This window comes from Solea senegalensis, linkage group LG7, assembly GCF_019176455.1.
Source record: "Solea senegalensis isolate Sse05_10M linkage group LG7, IFAPA_SoseM_1, whole genome shotgun sequence".
Taxonomy (NCBI): Eukaryota; Metazoa; Chordata; class Actinopteri; order Pleuronectiformes; family Soleidae; genus Solea; species Solea senegalensis.
Window position 1 is genome coordinate 11,689,249 of NC_058027.1, and position 22,650 is coordinate 11,711,898.

At 38.3% G+C, this 22,650-nt stretch overlaps 2 protein-coding genes across 2 annotated transcripts in view; both read right to left on the reverse strand.

Annotated features, from left to right (window-relative positions):
* The window catches only part of itga11a (integrin, alpha 11a), a 61,909-nt gene extending 48,330 nt beyond the window's left edge, over positions 1 to 13,579 (reverse strand). Inside the window, exon 1 of the mRNA XM_044029515.1 lies at positions 13,513 to 13,579. Within this exon, the coding sequence (XP_043885450.1) occupies positions 13,513 to 13,564 (52 nt within the window). The 5' untranslated portion in view covers positions 13,565 to 13,579. The remainder of the gene's footprint in view (positions 1 to 13,512) is intronic.
* Positions 13,580 to 15,160: 1,581 nt separating this feature from the next.
* On the reverse strand, positions 15,161 to 19,286 carry LOC122772642 (alpha-2Db adrenergic receptor-like). The gene is made up of 2 exons (XM_044030830.1): positions 18,963 to 19,286; positions 15,161 to 17,828 (listed from the first exon to the last, which is right to left on the reverse strand). Exons 1-2 carry the CDS (start codon positions 19,284 to 19,286, stop codon positions 16,695 to 16,697), a joined length of 1,458 nt encoding a protein of 485 aa, XP_043886765.1. The 3' UTR covers positions 15,161 to 16,694.
* Positions 19,287 to 22,650: the final 3,364 nt, after the last annotated feature.

The window sequence follows — 22,650 nt, forward strand, 5'->3', positions numbered from 1 at the left end:
CTGTATTCTGACGCTTTTTGCCCATGGAGATGTAACTTTCCACAAATCACAGCCAAGTAAGGCAGGGGCAGGATGAAACAGAAGGATTTTTATAGCTAAAGAACACATTTAAAGCCCACCAAAGACTTTTTGTTACTATTCCAGCAGCTCATTTTGGCTCTGTAGCATTTGCTGTGTGGACAGTAGGGAGTGATCACTGCACAAATCCAGCAAGTATTCCTGCATAAAGCATTAACCTGCAGAAAGTGCTGGGAGGTCACCTGCAGGAAGCTCTTGCAGAGCCCTCTGTCAAGCAAAATGAGCTGACATGAACCAAACAAAGCTATGAAACAAAGATAACTACACTGTTATCTACACAGAAAACAGTCCAAACGTAGAAACGGATATGCATGCATATTCACTAACTTTAAATAAATTTACCTAATGTAGCTAACTGGTAGTAAGTTTGTTTTCTGATCTGAGGAAAAATAAAGAAAGAAGAAGGAAATAATGACTTTTCCCATTAAAATGGTAAAATGTGCAAATGTGCAAAGCGGAAACACTCAAGCATCTTAAATTTGTATTTCACATTTCAGTGAAACCACGCTGTTAATTTCCACTAATACAAATGTTTAACTTAAGTATACTGTGTCAAAACGGTGTCGATGATGATATTAATTATGGTTTAAGGATTTAAGAGCCACGTGTTTCATCTCACCAAATGTATTAAATCATCTTTCTGGTATTAAAAGAGATGGTCAACAGTGCTGAGGCAATGCAAAGAAGCAATGTGAGTGGATTTGGTTCTGGAGTACTTAAGTGACAGAATGTAGCGTGGGAGGAATTCAGTGGTTTTTAGGCCGCAATGTGAAACTCTTGTTACTCCACAGAATAAAGTTTTTTTTCCTCTGGGGTTACAGTGTATCATGAAGACTTTCTTGCTGTATGTCATGAGTACATACACACACACACACACACACAGACACACAAAAGACATTCCTCCATGGTAGGAAAGTGATGTGTATACATCACAGAGAAACTAAGACTATACTGTAAAGAGAGAATACACATAGGAAAGACCTCGGTCTCTGTCTCTCTCTGTATGCATGTGTCAAAATTGAGTTTCCTTGGGCTGTTCTTTATTTGCTCTGTGACTGTTTTCTAAAGATGGTATTTGAAAACAGCAGTGTATCGTAGATATAGACATAACCTAAAATCTATGGTTTAAAGCTACAAACACTGTCCACCCACACATGGCTCATGTGAAAATGCAGAACACATCCCATGTATCATTACGTGAAAGTCACGGCAGGATCTTAAGAAACTGCAAAACAGAAATAGAGTGCAATATGCTGGGTTTAAAATGCTGTCTGTGTTTCCATCAGTCATTGTATTTGCTTACCTAAGGGTCATGGAGGGCTGATGCCAGTCCCAAGATCAGAACGCAGGAAGTTACCTTAAAGAAGTCTAATAATAGACTTCTTTAAGGTAACTTCCTGATCTGAAACAATAAAAGTTTTAGCTTTGGCTTATGTCTCAACAGAACCACAACAATTAAATTTATTTTGGTAATCTGTAAAGGCTGAGTATATTTTAATAATTAATTAACTTACAGTACTTACATTTACATTATATACAAATGTTTGAGGATAAAAGCACTACTGGGAAATTTAGAAATGTACTATATTAATTATTGTTAAAATTGACATCAAAATTAAATCAAGTTAAATATTGTGACTTTAACAACACACTCACCTTGAAAGATACACAGAAAATTAACGTACAGCCCCTTGCATCTCCATGTAGCTTCAGCATTCCAATTTAGTCAAAGTTTCAATCCCATCACCTCAATCACTCCAGGCAGCCACTGGACAAAAACCAAGCAAACAAAAACAAAGAAACCTCAATTAAATGTTTGAAAAAAAAGTGAATAAATGCTTGTGAATATTGTTCTGCTTGCTTGACACAAAAGTAGGTAACATTCATCACAGAATGAACGAGTGATTCAAAGAAACGGTTCTTCAACAACTTTCATCTTACATCTCCATCACATTTTTTTTCATTGTCCTACAGTGTGAATTTCCCAGGGACAAAAATTATTAAATATTATTTGGTAGCCATTACGATGTCATTAGTAGCTGGATGCCTGTGGAAAATCCCAATACGTAGTAAAAAAGTAAATATTAAAGAGCCTTATACAGAGAAAAGTAAATGTTTCTGTCTGAGCTTGAGTGAGTCATTCTAACTTTTCCAGATCTCTGGCAGAGCATTGTGCCGGTTGAGTTGTGCCAGTAGCAATAGTGGGAATAGACTAATGTGGAAACTAAAGCCACACGCCACAAGATGGACGACAATGGAACGCTGCAAAGCTCACACTTGCAGATTGAGGGCAAAGCCATGTCTCTCGACACCCAGCTTAAACACAACGTCTTTCTGCCCTGATGAAATTTCTTCCATGAATGTAGTAATGTGCTATACGTCAGTAACGATTTTCCCCTCAGTAATGGTATCCCCTAATAACAATATAGCGCTGACGCTGAGACAGTCAGACGTATATGTGTAATCTGTTCTTCAATAGATGAAATGCAGTCATTCACTGTGATTCTATATGCAATCAGGGAACTCACAAACCACAAGTTGTCATAAAGAGATTTAGGTCATACTGTCCTAAGGTAAAATAAACTTCTGCCTCCATCATGTCTTCATCATGGGAGGAAACGCGCTTCTGTTTTATTGCGTTTGCATTTACATTCATTGGGAGATGGAAAAATATTGTACTCTGCTTTTTTCCCTCTTGGATCTCAATGGAAAACCAAACTGTCTCCAATTTTCTGCTTGTAATTATTAGGTTTCACAAAGCTTATGTGGAATTATCTGTTGCAGGTTGACCACTCAAGTACCAAGTCAAGTTTCTCACATAGATGTGAGAGCTTTATGCCATCACACCAGTGTTAATGCAACACAACTTGTGGTTCAATGTTTCCAAAGGGATGGTCTACGTACATGTGATGTATTCTGTTGTTTTACACCCCAACAGCTAACGTTCCAGTGAGAGGTTTAAACTTTGTTTATTTTTGCAAAGACCTTGGCCATTCATTTGTTCATAGGGGGGACAGATTCAGTTTCTGTAACTATGTTTTTTTAAAAGAACTATTGTATTTGGCAAGCAGAAGATGCCTGCTCTAAATGGGTGCTAATCGATTTAAGTCTGTGCAGTACACTGTGTTTAAAAGCAACTGGCAAGATTTGAGATTTGGCCTGAAAGTAAAAGCTATATAAATATAAGGTTTCTTTTGCCTATAACTACTTATGGTTAAACAATTTAAAACATAGTTTGTTATATACATCAGTAGGTTGGTATTGTGGTATGTGCCATTTTGGATGGACAAGTGACTTAGGCCATAGATTTAGGACCAGAGGCCTCTCACCACCAGGGGACATGCCCTGAGGTTGGATGAAGCCCCCATAGTCAGAGGCCCTTGGATACTGAAGTTTTGTAAATGTAAATATGACCATGTGAAACAGGACAGTAATGACCCAAAGATTTATGGAGCAACCTTGAGACCACAGACTCTCTACAATTACAATGGCTTTGCTGAAAGGCTGGTGGGACACTTAAAAATCATTTAAATGGAATATAATAATAAAATGTGAAAAAAGACAGGGAATGGTTTTGGCGTCTCTGGTGACCACATGAGCTGTGCAACAAACTCAATTTACAAGGTGTTAACTTTTAAAACTTTGTGCACGATGTCCAGACTACATAGCACTGAAGATTTAATGAGCTAATGAGTGCTACAAAACAGATTCAAAAGGCAAATAAACATTTCTGCTAAACCTATATTCTCTTTTTATCATTGACACACCTGGTGCCCTGGAGATTACGCGGATGACAATTGTGTCAACTCAACAGTTTCAGCAAGTCAAAAAGTGACTTCTTGCACTTTATTATGCAGATTTGAGCCTAAAAGGTGCAGTAATATAATACTGATAATCAGTAATCACTGCACAAACATTTTTCAATTCATATCAAAGTAAGTGGGATTTTCATGGCACAGAGTGAAAAAAGACATGAAATTCAAGAGATTCTCATATATGTAGTTTAAAGTATTTTAAGCGGTAAAAATGTTAACATTTCATAAATGTTACTACCTTTAGTGACACTTTTGCAGACTCGGGTTATATGATTAAATGTAACTTACACACAAGCACACAAACACATACACAAAAAACATTTGTTCCTGAAGTTATGAGGACTACTGTTGACATAATCTCACAAGCCAAACCCTTGTCCTAAGTAATAACCCTGCAACCAGGTTTCAATCATAAAAAGTCCATGAAAGGCATGAAAGATATAGCCTAAATATCTTAACGGTATTCAACCATAATTTGTTCACACAACCACAGAAATGCATGTACACATGCACGACACACAGTAATTGTGCTATAAAAGTATAATGAGCATCAAAAACTAAGAAAAACAAAGTCTGAAAAATGAGACAAGGGGAAATATACAGCTACCTTTACCAAAAATTACTGAGATATATAGCTGGCCACTGCCCCATTTTTGCTCTGCCAAACAGCTGGTGTCCAGGAATGAGATGTTTAGCTGGAAATACCAAGGCAGACTTTTAAACCCTTTTCAGTAACCCCCACTGTGCTGTGATTTACTGTAAGAGGACAGCATGATACCAGAAGCAGGGTCCAAGACTGACCGAGGTCCCTGCATGCTGAATATCTCTCCTCTGTCAAGTACAGGTAAGTATTCCCCCCTGTGGCTGTCACCAGCTGGAACCCCTTGCAGTTTATGAGCACCAGTCCATGCTGCACCTGATGACTCTTGTTGCAAACATTACCCCAGGTTAATGAAGTGCTCCTGCTATTGTGTCTCTGGTCATTTTCCCTCAGTATGCTGCTTTTCTTTATCAGTTGGAACCTCTATGTCTGGCTGATCAGAGAAACGCATCAAATCCTTCATAGACCATACAATTTCAACAATTACTGTTTTTGGAATTCAAGCCAGAAGAAAGGCAGGCCATAATTAGTGTGGCTATATTCCTTCTCACAGCTTCAAATACATGTTTCTGAAGACCAGCTGTTTCCACACAGATGTGAGCGTGCATGAGGCATTAGCTGCTACATATTAAAGCACTATATAGGACGACTGTTTCAGTCAAAGTGGAAACAAAAGACTCTTCTTTTTCTGATAATGCCTTATTTGTTAGAGCAAGTCACATTTATGAAATGTTTATTTTAAATATGAGCACATAATCAGTTTCTTTAAAACAAGATAAAAATACTGTAAATATCAAATAAGAATAATCAGAAATGCACATTTAGAAGTCCACTGTGTAAGATTTGGTGACATCTTCAGGTGAGATGGAGAATTGTATACCAAAAAAACCAACGAATATCATTTTGAAGCCTTTCAGCATTTAATATTGACAGGAATTTAAATTGAACTCATTCATTTTATTTGAATGGGGTTTAGTTCTGAAGAATCTGCATTTGTGGATTAAGAATTTGCAAGAAGATGCTTAAGCAGATTTATTTTACCTGATCAAACCTGTTTATTCTACTGCTTAATATCAAAAAAATATGTGCTGTGAATAATGAATAATAACTGTCATTGGTTGAACAGTTGACTGAAATATATGTTGTAACTATTGTATACAAATTCTATTTATTGTTCCAAATCAGAAATCTGTGCATAGATAAATTATGCTTGTAAATCATAATCCAGGTTGGTAACATTTGCTTATGAAATCTTATAAAGTCCATGTTGATGCATCTCCATTTCCTCCAGTATTACATAAAATATTTAAAAAATAACTGAAGGGTCCATACAAACTAATTAACAAAACTAATAAAATGTACAACACAAAACTAGAAACAATATTTAACTAAAAAAACAAAAAATAAATATATTTCATATATTAATTTGAATTATATTATATTATATTACATATTATTATATAGACAGCATTCATCAATCCTGGTCCTGGGGACCCACTGCCCTGCGGTTTTCGATGTTTCCCTGCTCCAATACACCTGATTCAACAAGATGGATCATTATCAGGCTTCTGCAGCACTTGCTGATGAGCTGACCATTTGAATCAGGTGTGTTGGAGTAGGGAAACATTTAAAACATGCAGGATCCAGACAGGAATTGAGACACAACTTCTGACTGGTTTGTCCACTTGGGCAGCTTTGGAAACATGGCAGCACAAGATGGTGGCCTCCGTTTCTTTGTCCTTTCCTAATGTACATTATAGGCAAAGAAAATAAAAAAATATATTTAAAATCTGCAGTGTATGACTTTTGGTGATTTTTGTTGTTGTTATTCTGCCTCTGTGTGGTTTTCATGTACAGAAATGATGTAACATTAGTTGTCTGCTGCATCTTTCATCTGAAGACATCGATCGTCTACCACTTAATTCTCCACAACGAAGGTCCTGAAGGGGCAGTGGTGCCAACCCTAGTTGACAAAAGGTTGCTACTTCATCACAGAGCCACATAGAGACAAGCAACAATCCACACTCCACACACTCACTTCAGAATGTCCAATTTGCCTATTCCCCAAATCAGCATGTTTTTGGACTGTGGGAGGAAACCAGATAACCCATAGAAAACCCATGCACACATGGGGAGGACATGCAAACTCCATAAAAGAAAGGCCCTTGTTCCAACCAGGTCTTCTTGCTGCAAAGGCAAGAGTGCTAAACACTACACCAACAGTGGGGTCCTCATCTGAAAACAGCCTCTGTTATACAATACTTTCAGACCAGACTGAGGGAGCATTTGTGTGTATTCACCAACATCGCACCCCTGCGAAAACAAGCATTTATCCTGGCAAATAGCTGAATAACCCTGTTTTCTGTGCAGTAGAATTGACTCCTGAAACTTTTTGTGGGCACGTCTTTGTTCTTTGTTTGCAGCCATCTCACTTGCACAATGTTGCTCTTTCCTCATCGGTCTGGACATAAAACAAATCACTTCCTGTGTGGAGTGTAGGAATGTCACAGGGCAACATGAGATCTAAACACTGCTATTCTGACAAATACAGAGAGTTGTGTAGACCTGATGGGCTTAATCGGCATAGTGTGAACTAATTAGTAGATGTAGTAAACTGAGTCTAAAGAAATTTTACACTGAAATATACCTAGGGTTCTATGTGTTACATGAATGTATTGATACCACCTGCATCAAGAGTTTGCATAATACCGTATCTGTGATATCCTCGAGTACTGTCCAGAATAAAAAGTCTGTAATCATACATATTGCTTAATATCATATTGAATCAAAGCAAATACCCAGATTGAACAACACAGTGTCACTTATTCCATGTGGCAGATGTGTCAGTTCAGGCGGCTGCTAGTAATCAGACTTTATAGCTCAACGACGTTGGAATGCGATCAGTCTCAAAGAATTTAAGATTCAAGCCGTTTGTCACATAAACAAGACAACAATAGATTAAAAAGTGGAAACAAATCCCTCAGTTTTAAAGATCAGAGATGTTTAATGCTTCAACCACCCAAAATCTCATACTGTCATACATTTCTCAGGACATTATTGGATTTTCTCATAACTGACCCAACCCTTTGAGTGTGGCTGCTTTTTTTTCCACACACTGGAAGGTTTGCATACTTCTGCAGACGGTTCAATAGCATTCCACTGCTTTTATGATAAGCCATAGCCAGTTAGTGCAAAGCCTGGGAATGAAAACTGTAGGCTGGCTAGCAAGCTGTGTAAGCAATGACAGGAGCTGCACTAACTGAAGAAGGAGCATTGGACTTAGTACTGGACAAGGACATAGCGTGTCTACTTCTGTTAGTTTTGAGATACGAAGACCACACAACCACATCAACGCCATTTCTGTTTTTGTCAAAATATCATGGAAACAGTGGATCACCACCAACTCATTTAAATAACCTTGTTTAAAATGTTCTTTGTGTTTCTACTAATGGAAGACAAGACTGGGTGGATTTAAATGGGAATGTGATCAATTTTGATGAAAACATGGTGTCGCTTAATGAAGAAAAAATAACATTTGAATCTGTCCCAGCTGACATTGGGAGAGAGGCAGGTACACCCTAGACAGGTGGTCACAGAACACACAACATACAGAGACACAATACCACTCATAATCACACCTTTGGTAAATGTAGAGTCTTCAAACAACCTCCAATCTACCCAATCAGGTGGTGGTACACATTAGTTGGACCCGACATGGACACCAAATTAATGCTACATAATGGTATCATATTTATTAGAATGGACTGAGTGGACTACAGTGATATTTAAATGTGCAGTGTCTACCAAACGGACTCAATCAACCAACTCATTTCTCTTGATTATTTACTTTTATAGCTGTCCCCACCAATGCTGTATAATAAAGGAACAGCGGGATCAGACCTGGACAAAGCATTTGCTCCAAAAGTTATCTCTCTCTCCTGGCACGTCTATATTTGATGGTAAGTTATGTGCATTGCATTTTTTCCTATTATTTGAGGTCTATAGATTTGCAACGGTCTGCTTTAACTGCTACCACATGTCAAGTCCTTGTACTGCTGTCACTGACTTAATGCGAGTGTGTTGTTTTCCAGACTCAGAGTGTGGTGAATGTGTTTGAGAAAGGAAATGACACACAGATAAATAAATAAAGAACGTATGTGTGTCTGGTTATTCAGTGTGGGTCCTTTTTCCAAATGGTAGCAACACTAAATCCTGTATCACTGATACTGTATACTCCCTTATTCCCAGCTCAACAACAGATTTACCAAGGCCATTAAAAAAGCAGGAAGTTGGTTTATGCAATGTTCTAAAATTATAACATATCAGCATTACATTTAGAAGCATCTCTCCTTAATGCTGACACGAATCAAATATTGGTGAAATGTCGGAGGGGGCCCTTTTTTTTCCATCAGACTTTCTGCCCCAATGACCGGCTCATGAAAAAATAGAACAAATGTGAGGCTCTGGGAAGGGAAACGTAGCTGGAGAAGAGACTTGAATGAATTTAAAACCAGTGGAAAATGACTTAAAGAGAAGGCAAGACTGGACCAATACATTTGTGAGTTGACTGAACTGTGGAATTGTCTACTCATGGTCAAGTTATGCATTATCTACACAAAGAGGCACACACTCGAGCGAAATTGGCCATGAGCACTTCCACAACATGCACACAAAACTGATTGCCTACAACCTCAATCACTCGGACTCTCACTTGCCGCACTTCCTCCATCTGTCAACTTTCATCAGCTGCTTTATTCTCCTCTATTCATTTCTTTCTCACTCCCTTTGCCTCTTCTCCGTCTTCACTTTGACAAAGGAAGTGGTTTGTGTGCAGACTGCGGCTGGCTGGAACACTGTGCTGTGCACTGGAGAAGCCGAAATTTGAGCCCCTGTGCATTAAATGTTCCACTAGAGCAACGATTTCTGTGAGGGGAAATCACGCGGTGGGCCGGGGGTGGGGGGTGCGGGACGGGGGTGGTCTCAGTTGGGGTATTAAGTATAGAGGCACAGAAGAAGAGCAGCGGTAAATGAGGCAGATTGTTCATTTATATAGCACTTTTCACTCAAATCAAATACAATTCAAAGTGCTGCATATGTGATTGACAGGACAAGATTAAGATAAAATGTTTAGATTAAGAGATTAATACATATCCAAAAAGATCTAGGATTTAAAATAGATTTATTATAACTTTCTTTCTTTTATTGTCTATCACAATATAATGTGGTGCTACACACAATTGTAGAAAGATAACTAAAGAAATGAAATGAAACTACAAGTATTTGTATAAGGAATAAAAAACACATAATATTAAAAAATGACTACATAAAGGACAAACTACAAGGTAGGTTTTTAATTTAATGAGAAAAAAATCACTTTCTCTCTGGAAGGTGATTTCAATGAGCATAATATAGTTTTTGAGGTACTTTCATGGCTCAGAGGTCACAATCATCTAATCTGTTGCAAATCCATATTGTGCATAATAGACTGTTAAATAGTAAACAAGTGTTACAATAGGGTTTAGGAGTGCAGTCTCATTTTGATGTGAGTTCTTGTGCAACAACTATGAACCAATTGTAGCTGATGGAATGTGTGCTTTGCTGGATGGGAAAGGACTGTTTCAACTGCTAGTTATACAATAATGTGTTAGTTAGAGGCTTAGTGTGGTTCATCGAGATAAATATAGAATTGATTATCTGGGTTAATGTATGACCACATACCTTTGCTGTGCCATTGTCGTCTTTGACTCCATTATTTGTTAAATTTCTGGCTCCCTCTGCTGTCAGCTGACCAGTAAAGCAGAAAAAAGAAATCAAAAACTATTAACAGCAGCACAGAGGACAGTGTTTGTGTTTAGTATAAGGTTATGGTTGTTAAAGATACACAAAGCCACCAGTTATATTAGAATAAGATTTCTGTAGACTTGTGTGCTGTATATTTGACAGCATCACAATTTTTCTAAATCAGGGTTTTATTTAGAGCTGAAACAATTAATCGATGAATCGATTATTAATCGATTACTAAATTAATCGACAACTATTTTGATAATCGATTAATCGGTTTGAAATTTTTGACTAAAACAAGATTTCCAATCTTTTAAGCTTCTTAAATGTGAATATTTTCTTAATTTATTTGCTCTGGATAACAAAGAAATCATTAAAAGTTAATCATTTTGGTTTGTGGACTTTTAAGAACATTGTTATTTCCAGATTTGACGAACACAATCAAGATTTTCTGACACATGGACCAAACGATTAATCAATTATGAAAATAATTGACAGATAAATCGGTTATGGAAATAATCGTTAGTTGCAGTTCTAGTTGTATTAAACAACTATCATATTTGGCATGTGCTTTTCGGGGATATGCAGTTATTCATTTTAAATAACTTACTTAATGTAATAATTTGAACAAATTTCGGGACTAGGGGCGAGACTAGATAAGCTTTTTGCGTCTCCCGCTTTCCCTTTCGGTTATGTGTATTGTGTGAACTACAATACGATGATGTGTGATGAGTGATCTAACTGACACGACCGAAATAAACATATAAATAAATAAAATAACTTACTTAATGTAATAATTTGAACAAATTTCAACAGAATAAAATACATTATCTTTTGTAATTTGTGGAACAAATTCTTTATCAGCCTCAGTCATAGAAACTCTCCATTTCAATAAATAGACCTCAGTGAGTGTTGCAACAAATGTGTCAATACAAATTAGACAATGTGTGGTATCATCTATTTGCCAACATCATGAAGATGACAATTTATCATGATGACAGGCAAGCATGAACCTCAGGGCAAGACAATTATAGGAAAACTAAATGATAAAAGACAGTTGAAAACATCATCATGAAAACACAGAGTGGCAGTTTATTTACATGTCTCTATGTATGCCAGAGTGCAGAAAATCTGATTTAAGAGATGCCTGGGATGTTAATCTGTCATCTTTAAATACATAGACAACGGAAATATGACAACAGAAATCAACTCCATTCCAAAAACGTAAATTAAGTTGCTATATAAAATATGAATTATATTGATATCAAGCTCAGTTTATTATGTGAGGATTTATATACATTTTGGTTCCATCAAAGATCCAGCATTTTGGAGAATGCAAACATGCCCAACATTGTGACCATCGTAATGCTGCACCAACTCTGAAGGACAGGGCCTGCCATGGCCAACAACAAGCCCCTGGTGGACAAAAGAAGCAATTCAAGGACAATATCAAAACCAGTCTGAAAATGTTTAATTTCCTGCAACTGGGAGGATATTTCTTTGAACAGGCACAGCTTGAAAAAAAGCAGGGCAGAAAGATGCAGCACATCATGAATTGGAACACCACCATGCTGCAGAGACAAAGCCACAACAAAACCACTCACTACCTTTTCTTCCCCATGCCAAATAGATGACCCCACAGAGAGGACAATCATACTTGTCTTGAGTGGGAGCTGATGATGATGCCATCTATCAGAGCTTTCTATGTTCAGGAGAAAAGACATGACACTTTGAAGCTCCTTTCCTTGCAATTTGGAGGAGAGAGTCTCTCATTATGGCTGCCAGTAAAATACTTTATCACAATGGATTAGGAACATTCCAAAGCAAAATACTGTCTTTGACTGAACAAATGAGAGTTTTCATTCTTTGTGTCTTACACAGATTCACAGTTTTGAGTGCAGGCTACTCTGAGCTGTCACATGCAGTGGGCAATAATGAGCTGTCAGAGTATAATGAAACAAGTGTCACCACCACCACCACCAGCAGCAGCAGCCACAGCAGCAGCAGGGATGTGTTCTGAAAACTGACATAAATTTGAGTCCCCAGTCTGAAACTGGTAGCCATGAGTGTAAAATCAGAATAGTTTAACAAGCTGATTTATTGACTGACAGCACAATATTCCTTCATAACTTTCCACTAACGTGTTTGTTTTATTTAATATAATTGGATGTTCACTCTAATATTGTTCTCATATCAACTATGATCCCAAAGCGAGTGTCTCTATGGGTAAGTATGAGTAATGAAGGCTACTGGGTCTGCCTGTCTTGTAGTAATGAAAATGATATGATGTGCAGGGAGATACAACTATAATACCTGATAAAGATATACCTGACAACTGCATGACTCAAGATACGGAGAAGAAAAAGCACATTTTACCAAGGCAAATTTGGTACATTGGTAAACTGAGAAGCAAGACTGTCACACAGAGAGATATTCAGGGTCAAACACAGCTAAGGACATACACTGAAACAACTCATATTAGGAAACATAGCGGGAATAGATAAGATGAAGTAAGAAAGTGTTAACAGAAGGTGAACAAGGAGACACAGGTGAAAACGATTAGGAACAGCTGTTGGTAATTAGGGAAAGCAGAATGGCTGGAAGTACAACTCAACACTCAGACTGATTACAAAGTAAAACTGGAAGTAAAGTTTCAAGACACACTACGCCATACAAAATAAACTAGAAAAAACACAAGTATGAACAAAATAGGATTAGATTAGAATAGAAAATTCTAAAATAATTTTGTTTATGAGATGTGTTTTGTATATAATTTGATACGTTGGGATTTTTTTTATATATATATATTTTACTTTTTTTTTAACATTTTGAAAATATAGAACACTTGAGGCAGTTTCTCTCTTTGGTTTCTATTTCATTTTGTGGTAGGCACCAAATCAGTTTCTGTCCTTGTTCAGGCAAAGAAGCACCTTACACTTCTCACAGTAGTTCAATGTACTTTCTTTTTCCAAAAATGTATTTTAAAATGGCATTTCAGTCAATAATTGCTTTAATTAAACCATCAAAAAAAAGTGTGTGATGGTATAGTTTACGACGTGAATTTCCAGAGATAAAGCAGCTTATAGCCTACACCTGCAGCATCAAATTTGATACACATATTTTTAACACGATTTTTTACATTGTATAATGAATATTTTTTATATGATTATGAATTGTTTGAACATAAACAATATTTATTTTGAATGAGTAACAATATACATGTTTTTCTTACCGTACCTTCATGAAAATTAGCAAAGACTTTCCTGCCAAAAGTGTGTGGAGTCGCCATTTTGAAAAAGGCCAAAAAAACAACAAAAAAAAACTTCCATTGCCTGCAGTAGAGTGATAATCCACTAGGGGGCAGAATACAGGTATCAGATAATACAACAGGTTTTAAAGGAAATAAATGATTGATATAGGTCCCTGAAACTTGTTTTTATAGAATTTGAAAGTCAAAATAGACGACCCAGTGCAAAGAAAGCACTAAAACAGTTCATAAGCATCAAGCTATAAAGTTTGGTTTCGATTTTTATGGATAAATCATAATAATTAATAACAGATTGCTATTGTTAATGATTACTGAAATTTAAGATGGAAAATTTAAAAATCTAAAATTTGACCAGAAAAATGTGATGCAAAATAGAAAATATGAAACCTCCTGGAATCAAAGCAAAATTGTTAATAAATTAAGATTTATTTGCTGGATACAGTTGATATGGTTTCTTGAAACACATCTGCTTTGTCAAACATTCATTTTATTCAGCAACTCACCATAAATGAGCAACAAAGCTTCTCCAATAGGATACTCTTTTCTCCATCTGTGAAGTTCTGTTGCACATGCTGAGACGTCTGCAGGCTCATTGCAGAGTTTATGCTAGATTTCCTATAGTGTTGTTTCCTGGTTGTGTGGTTTAATTGCTGTTGATAACCAGGAAAGCACCCTGCCAGGAAACAAGGACATGGAAGACTGAAAACAAGACATAGCTTTGCCTCACATCCTGGTCCTGTGTGTGTCAAGGCTGCTGTGAAGCTGCACACATATTTTTCCTTTTTGTAGTTTTAAGTGGGAACAGGTTCAGTTCACCTGTATAAGCAGTGCTGTGCTACACTGACAATTTTTGCAGATCTCTTCAGGCTTCACGGCTCAACACTCATTCTTATCTCAATGAAGGCAAAAAAAAAACCCTGTTTTTCATGCTGCTTTGCTTTGCTTTGCTTTGATTTGCAGACATCTTGAATTTTGATGAGTTAGTGAAGTAGGATGTGGAGTCACATTGTGGGGTTGTTTAGTAAAGAGCATAAGATGACACTTGAACATTTGGGAAGTTGTAGCCCGTATCAGATAATGTTCTACATGTCTTTTAAACATAAACTGAGCTGCCTGATGTGGTAATACAATGCTTTTGATTGGTCAATGATTAGGATACTCTTTGTTTTCTTCATTGTCTTGAATATTTGACTGTGAGATCTATCTCCTTTCAGTGCCATTACATCAACATCACAACAACAAATCTGAGTCAGTGCTGAGTTTGTCATTTATACCCCCATTGTCACAAAAATAGACACTACATATTTCCATTCAGGATTCTTGAAGACCTGGTGCTGTCCATAGATATGCACACAGTCTCTAGGTCAGGACATTAAAGCCTTTTCAGAAGTGAGTGAAACCTGTATTCTCCTGAATGGCCATCAGGGGGAGTCATTTTCTTTTTCGATGACAGTGTCATCGCATGATGCAAAATTTAAGTGAACAAAAGCAGTGAGATGGAGGACTACATTGATTGTGCCTTATGTTTGTAAAGATATTACAAATATTGTTGCAGTCAGTGCACAATTTAAGTTTTTTTTTCATATGACAAAACCACCAATGTCATCACTATCCACTTGATTTAGTTTCACTGCTGCAGATACAGGCAGATGTTTAAGTTCTCATCATGAGACTGATGGGAAACTCAGGTATTTAGGATGAGACAGGTACCACAAAGTAACTGAACGACAGAGGACTTCAAACCCTATGTGTGTTGTGTTTACTGTCATGTGTTAAACAGTGACAGCCTTAAAGGTGGTTAGTGGTTAAATAATACTGACAATAAAACCCATTAACTTGAGGCTGTAATATTACTTTAGTGTGTTGGTTAATCTTTACTCATTCAACTTTTCTTTTACCTGTATTCTACAACCCACCATTGTTTTGAAATAATAATACAAAACCTTGACATGTGACAGTGGCTCCATTTCTGTTTCGGACAAGTGTTGAGGTGTATTTTTATAAAACTGAAACTACCCAATGGCCAGATGTTGCTGAAAGGTGTTTATAAATACATGTATTTGTGGCATTTACACCATCATTCTACTTGTGATGATACAGGTGAGATACTTACTTGCACAACTTTCTAGCTGTTATTCAACTATGTGTTGCATAGCAACCGGAATGATGTAACATTGTTTGTGACCTTGGTCTAATCACACCCTCTGCCACACTGATGGATAAAAATATCATGTCTGATTATTATCTTTATCTCACCACAAATTAGAAGCAACCAATGGGCTTTTGTCACACAGGGCTACTCAAACGGTCTTTGAGACGAGGTAAAATCAATGAGTATGTCCAATTAGTTCTTCAGCATTTCAGCATTCATTGTTTTGTTTCTTCTGTTTTCCCAGAGTCGAGGCAAACGTTGAGTAATACACCCCACAGCAAGCCCAGTTATTTCCTTCTGAGCTTCAGAGAATAATTATCCACTGCTGTAGATGAGCCTGCAGGTTGATTATATTTATTCACAGGCTCTGGTATAGTTACCATCCTTTTCTTTTGTACTCTCTCACTAACTGTTTATAGCAGCTCAGCCCATCTGCTAGCTGCACATGAATTTTTAATGTCTTTGCCCTGGAGTGATGCAGTGTCAATAGAAGTTTACAGTTGTGTAGGTTTTCTTTTCTCCATTCATTTACTTGAAGTTACAGTTGAAACTCCATTCAATTAATTAAATCCATTACTTTGAGACAAGCAAACCTATTTACTAACTGTTTATTTTATTAAACTGGTGAAATCTTTTTTTAATTTTTCCTCCTGCAATTTGGATTGCTGAGCCACTGTCGACTTGCACCATTACAATGGACATCTTGCAGCTCTGCAGGGACACAGTTCACTTCCTTGCAGCCATTTTCCTCTCATTAAGAAGTGATTTTGAACCATCACAGCATCAAGAAAGCAGATTGAATCATCTGCCCTCATTTGATCAGTATGCCGTACCCCTGAACCTCCAACCATTTGATATAAAGTGATTATTTAATACTTGTGTAAGCGGTTGATGAACAATACTCTGACTAAATGACAAGCCCTTTCATGTACTTATGACAGCACAGTGGAAATCATGATGGTAAAATTGCTTCCACACCTACACGTTCACATTTTATGTTCATTTCTGAGTGTGAAACAAAATTTTCTTGAAGGCCCTTCTGAAGTCTCGGTTGAAAATAGTGTATATGATGGGATTCAGACAGCTGTTGCAGTATCCGATCCAGAAAAACAGGTTGAATAGTGTGTCAGGGATTGTACAGTTCTCTCTGCAGACAGCGTGCAGACTGTAGGTGAAGAAAAATGGGAACCAGCAAAGGACAAAAACCCCCATTACTACTGCCAGAACAAAGGTAAAGCGTTTCTCCCTCATTTGAGCCACTTTGTGAGTGGGAAGAGACACTTGCCGGCTGCGGAGAGGCACAGGAGAGGGGAGGAGGCAGTGCTCGGACAAAGGTTCAGATGATGCCCAGGATATGGAGGCACAGGAAGGAGGCGGAGGAGGTTTCAACCTGCTTGTTGTTCCAGCAGCGGCCTGCCCCTCCTCTGTTTTCACGCTTCTGCCAGCTCTACTAGGGAAGCGGAGAGACAAGGATAATGAGGACTTTGTGTTAGCTTTGCAGCTCCTCTCCTCCAAGTCAATATCATCCAGCTCTCCTCTCCTGTCGCTGCTGCTGTCTATGTTGGAGGAGCTGTGTCGGTTGACAGGCTGTGAGCTGTGCAGCTCGTACTGGGAATCCCTGCAGCTGGCTCCCTTTCTTTGGGAAGTCCTGGTGTGGTCAATAAAACAGGTCTCAGATTGTGATGGCTGCTGCTCGATCACATTCTTTGCCACAAACACAGTGGAGGCTCGTTGCTTTGCAAAACGATAGATTTTACAGTAGACAAGTATCATGATGACTCCCGGGGCAAAGAAGGACACCAGGCAGGAGGAGAGGATATACCATGTCTGGTTGTTGAGAAGACACTCCTGCCTTTGTGCTCTGTATTCATCTTCTGTCTCAAACTCCTCCTCTTTTGGTGTCATCAGGAGTGGTGGCGATGAGATGACAATAGATATGAGCCACACGATGCTGATCATTGCTTTAATCCGTTTGGGCGTCCGTTTGCGGTTGTAGCTGACAGCTTTGGTGACAGACCAGTAGCGGTCAAGGCTGATGGCACAGAGGTGGACGATGGAAGAAGTGCAAAAGAGGACATCCAGAGCCAGATAAAAGGAACACCAGGTGGAACCAAAGTACCAGTAGCCCATGACCTGAAAAGAGAAGAATCCATTTAAGTGCTGCATTTAAGTAGCAGTGATGCCCTATTGAAGAAGGAAAGCAGAAGAAAAAGAATGATAATTCCATATTCTATTCCTGTCAGCGTCTGTCAGGTACGGTGGCCCTGGAGGATGCAGCAAAAGGATTATACCTACCCAAAAACTATTTTGTTACTGCCATGACAACTGCAGCTGCATTTAGTTTAGCACAGAAATTTCAGAATGAGTTTCCCCATGGCTTTATATCACTGCTCTTGAAAATAATTTAAGCCAATGAGCTTTTCACAGCTGCAAGAAACTGCAAAGTAGCCATCGAATTCCTCCACCGCTGATTCAGCATCAGCTTTGACAAGTCTTTTGCAGTGACAGTGAAAAAAAAGGCCACGATGTATCCTTTCTTTCAATGGCAGGTGAAAAAGAAGCAAATATTGGACTTTCTCAGCTGCTGTGCAGTTGCTTGGCGACAAGACACTTATACTTATTTTTATACTTCCTAATTTTATGGTTATGCAAATGTGAAATTAGATAGAAATTAAGAAAATCATTTCACATTAGCTTTTTGTTTGACTTAATTAATATTCAAATTGTTAATTGAATCAATTACATGGCCACCGTATTCATCATCAACATCATTGCTATCTGCTTCATTAAAGCTGGACTGATTTTGGTTTTTAACTGATGGTGCACCTGCTGCTTGTCTATATGCTAATCTATGTCCTCACCAACTGTACAGAAATGTTAACTGTTGGGAGAAAAAGAGGAACAAATATAAGGATAAATCTCTAAATCTATATAATATTGAAGACAGTAGGACTCTTTAAAAACCACGTGGATTGGGAAATAAAAACCAAACAGCAATATTTACAATTTAGGCACCAGGATTTGAACCAAGAACCTTCTTGCTGTAAGATCATAGTGCAAACCACTGTCCCTCAGAGCTGCTGCCAGCAAAACCAAAAAGGTTTTACAATACATAAGCTCCAGTTAGTTTAGACAGTGACAAACCCTTACAGTGTTGGTGCAGAACAGAGAATGGCAGGTATCATGCATTAATACTGTCATTATCAATGTAATAATCACTCTTAGCCAAAAACAGAAAAAGTCACCAGCAGTGTTAAAGTTCCTCACCTCATTAGCTAAAGAGAAGGGGATCACTGTCGTTGCCACCAGAATGTCTGCTGACGCCAAAGACACCAGGAAGAGATTTTGAGGCGCCCTAAGAGCTCGGCTGGTGAACACCGCCACTACGACAAGCATGTTACCCACCACAGTCCCCAGGACGATGACCGTGACCACCAGAATAATGAACAATGTCACCACCTGTGAGTGAGGTGGTAGGGGAGGAGATCTCGAGGAGGAGGAGGTTTGACTGACATTATCCGAGGAGGAGTTGGGTGGTGAAGAGGCCAACATTGTGGCCAGTACAGGAGTGAAAACATCTGATAATTCCATCCTGGTTAAATGACTGATGTCATGATGCCCATTTTTAGCCTCCTGTGCATGCAGCACAGACAGTGCCAGTCCATTAGATAGCAACAAGTACAAATAAACAAAGTAGAAGAAAAGAATAGCCAAAAAGAATCTGTCAAAAAAAGATATATTTTAAGGATTAAAACAAAAATCATCCATGAATATCGTCACCACTACACCCACCACTACAAATCTGCTCTCTGTCAGAAAAAACAAAACTGAAAATCTCACAGCATTACTTTAATAATCAATGCCACAGGGATTTGAATACATTTTTTAAAAAGCCATACCTGTTAAAATAATCCACATATAAACCCAGATTTTGACATACTGAATAGAAGCTGCAGGACTGACCTACTTATTTCCGACGACATGCCACAAATTAAAATCAAAAATCAAAAATCCCACATCTACGTGTTCTAGTTTTAGCAAAGACAAAAATCCTGTTTGGACTGCATGGTGTCCTCATACTGCTGCACTCTGGAAAAGATCTAAGGCAGAAAAAAAGATAGAAAAGTGGACAAAATTATGACTGAAAAGACTTTTGAAGGAAGGGAAAAAAATAAAACACAATTTTAAAAAAAACAAACAATGAGGCATGAAAAGGAAACAGTGATCCTCACTTTTGTTGGAGTCGTCGGTGTGCTGAATGACACTGCTGCCGCTGCTGCTCGGTGATTCTTTACTGCTGGAATAGATAAAATGAAGAGGAGGAGGAGGAGGAGGAGGAGGAGGGAGACAGACTAACAGAGAGGAGAGACTAAGGAAAAGAGTAAGAGATGTGTAGAGAGGAGAGGTTTTGAGAGAAGAAAAAGAAGACAAGTGGTAAAAGCCAGGGAGGAAGGAATGTGACAAAAAGGAAGAGATGAGAGAAAGTGTGTGTGTGTGTAGGAATAGCAAAGTATACTACAATGAGATGAGGACTGAAAGGAGAGCAAGGAGAGACATGGACATGGACATCAGCAAAGGGAGAGGGAGACATGGAAAGGAAGCACAGACACAAGATGAAAGGAGATAAGAAGAGATTTGAAATGATGGATGAGGACAAGGTTCTAAGAAATTAGGGCAGTATGAGAGACTGTGGGAGGAATAGAATGGGAAGGAGGAAACAGAGAGAGAGAGAGAGAGAATTTAAAAGGAGGGGAGAAAGGAACAGAGAGAAGAGAACCAAGAAAAAAGAGGAAGAGAAAAAGAAGAGAACAGGAAGAGAGGAGAGAGTAAGAAAGAGAGAGGATGTGCAGGGTTGAGAATAAGATAGATAAGGAGAAGAGGAATTTGGAGAAATTAAGAGAGGAGAAGAAAGACTGTAGAGATAAAGAAGAAGATAATAGGACAGATAATTGAGAGGAAAGGAATGAGTGGAGAAGGAAATGTGATGTGACCGTGGGGGACATCAGCAACAACTTTAAAATGAGTCAATTCACATATACTCTTGAGTGTCCGTGTGTGTGTGTAATCATTCCCTTTATGTAATGAGTCACCGATCCACCAGTCTGCCTGCAATGTGCTCACATTTCCACAGCATCCTACTGCAGCCCACAACACTCACCGTGACACTTGCATCCATTTTACATCAGCTTCAGAGGCGGCATGAAAGCCCTGCATGGATATGTGCCATGTGCCATGCAGGGAGGTCATATCATGCTGCCACAGCCTGTGGGCCATTCACAATAAGAGGATGTGCAGTACACAAAAACCTTCCCACTGTGATGACACTCACTAGGCTGCGTGGTAGTTTAAACATCAAGCTTCCTCTGGTTCCTCTGAATGTTCACAGCATCCAGGGCTTATTGAAAGAAACTGAAAGAGAATTCTCACATCAATTGCAAGTGAATCAGGAGACAATGAAGATCCTACTAACAGGTTTAAGAATGCAGGTAAAAACCTCATTAAAGCAGTTTTTTTATACCTCCTGGAACACAAACACACACACACACACACACGCACACACACGCACACGCACACACCTTGGAGCTGTGAAGTAGAATATAACTTCAGGCTCAACTTACTAAACACAACACCTTTTAAGTTGATATCACAAACTTTTATTAACGTTAATGTTTGGTTAATGTTTGGTTGATAAGTCTCAGTTTTCCATCATTTTTGCTTTGTTTGTTATATTTAGTTCCTCCCGTGGGAAATCACAGGCTCTTTACTGCTAAATGCTCCACTGTGGCATTTACTCTCTCTTTACACTCTGGCTGCTCTCTCACTGTGTTTGTTTGTTTGTTTTTTCATGTATGTACAATGAAATCAGCAGAAAATTGTGCATGAGAGCATCGAGAGTGCACCAGAATGGTCACAAAGCGACAGACTTCACTTTCCTGTTGTTCTTTAGATGGCACACACTTAAGGTGTTATATATTTTACTCAGTGACCCTTTTGTTTGTTTTCCACGGCTTCATTCCTTCAATTGTGTCTCAAGTAGACTAGTGAGCTCAAAGAGCAAAAAGACAGACACAGGTAATGTGGAGCTGATGCAGCTCTTGTCTTTGTTCAGTTGGAAGGAGACGTTCAAAACACATGAAGAGATGAACAAATCAAATATATTCATATCTCAGGGATTGAAACGGTTACTCACTAGAAAGCAGATTAGGCCCAATTGTCCCTGAGTGAAAATTGAGCATCCTTCTAGTTTTTATGTTACCTAGGCGAAGGCTGTGAGCTGTGTCAGCAATTAAGAAAGAGAAGATTTTCTCTCACTTCTTAAGGCTTTTTCACGCCTCAACATCCAAACCTAGTTTCATGTCTCGTTCTTATGTATACACTGATTCCACATTGCAATTTGGAGTGAGTGAGAGTGGATTTAAGTATTTTGTATGACGTGCACTCGTCATCACCTGCTGAGTTGACCTTCGCCTGGTAGAGGGGGCATGTATCCGACTTGTCGTCCATTCTAAAAGTAGTAGTTTTACTGCTTGAATAAAGAAAATGAAAGATTAATTTTGTGAAACTGTTCAATGTAATATCATTACGGTGTCATGATATTTCCAATAAGTTAAGTAGCCTATATATAGACCCACAACACCCTCATTGTCTTTGCAGTTATAAAACCAAGATAGTTGTGCAGAGCTGCCCTTGTGCAAATTGTAAGTGTAACCTGAATGTGTTGAAAACCAAGTCAATATAATAACCACAGTGGAATTAGTGTTAGTCTCAGTCTTAATCTAAAAGTAATGAAGCCTTAGCAGCAAATGAATAATGGCTTCATTTGCTTTCAGTTAACACTGACTGGGATTTCAGATTTTGTTTTAGTAAGAAACTGCTTTTTCCTAACGAGTGTTAGGTAAAAGTGGCACCGCCGGAGGCTGCAAACAGACCAGGCAGCTCTTCACAGGAGATACGT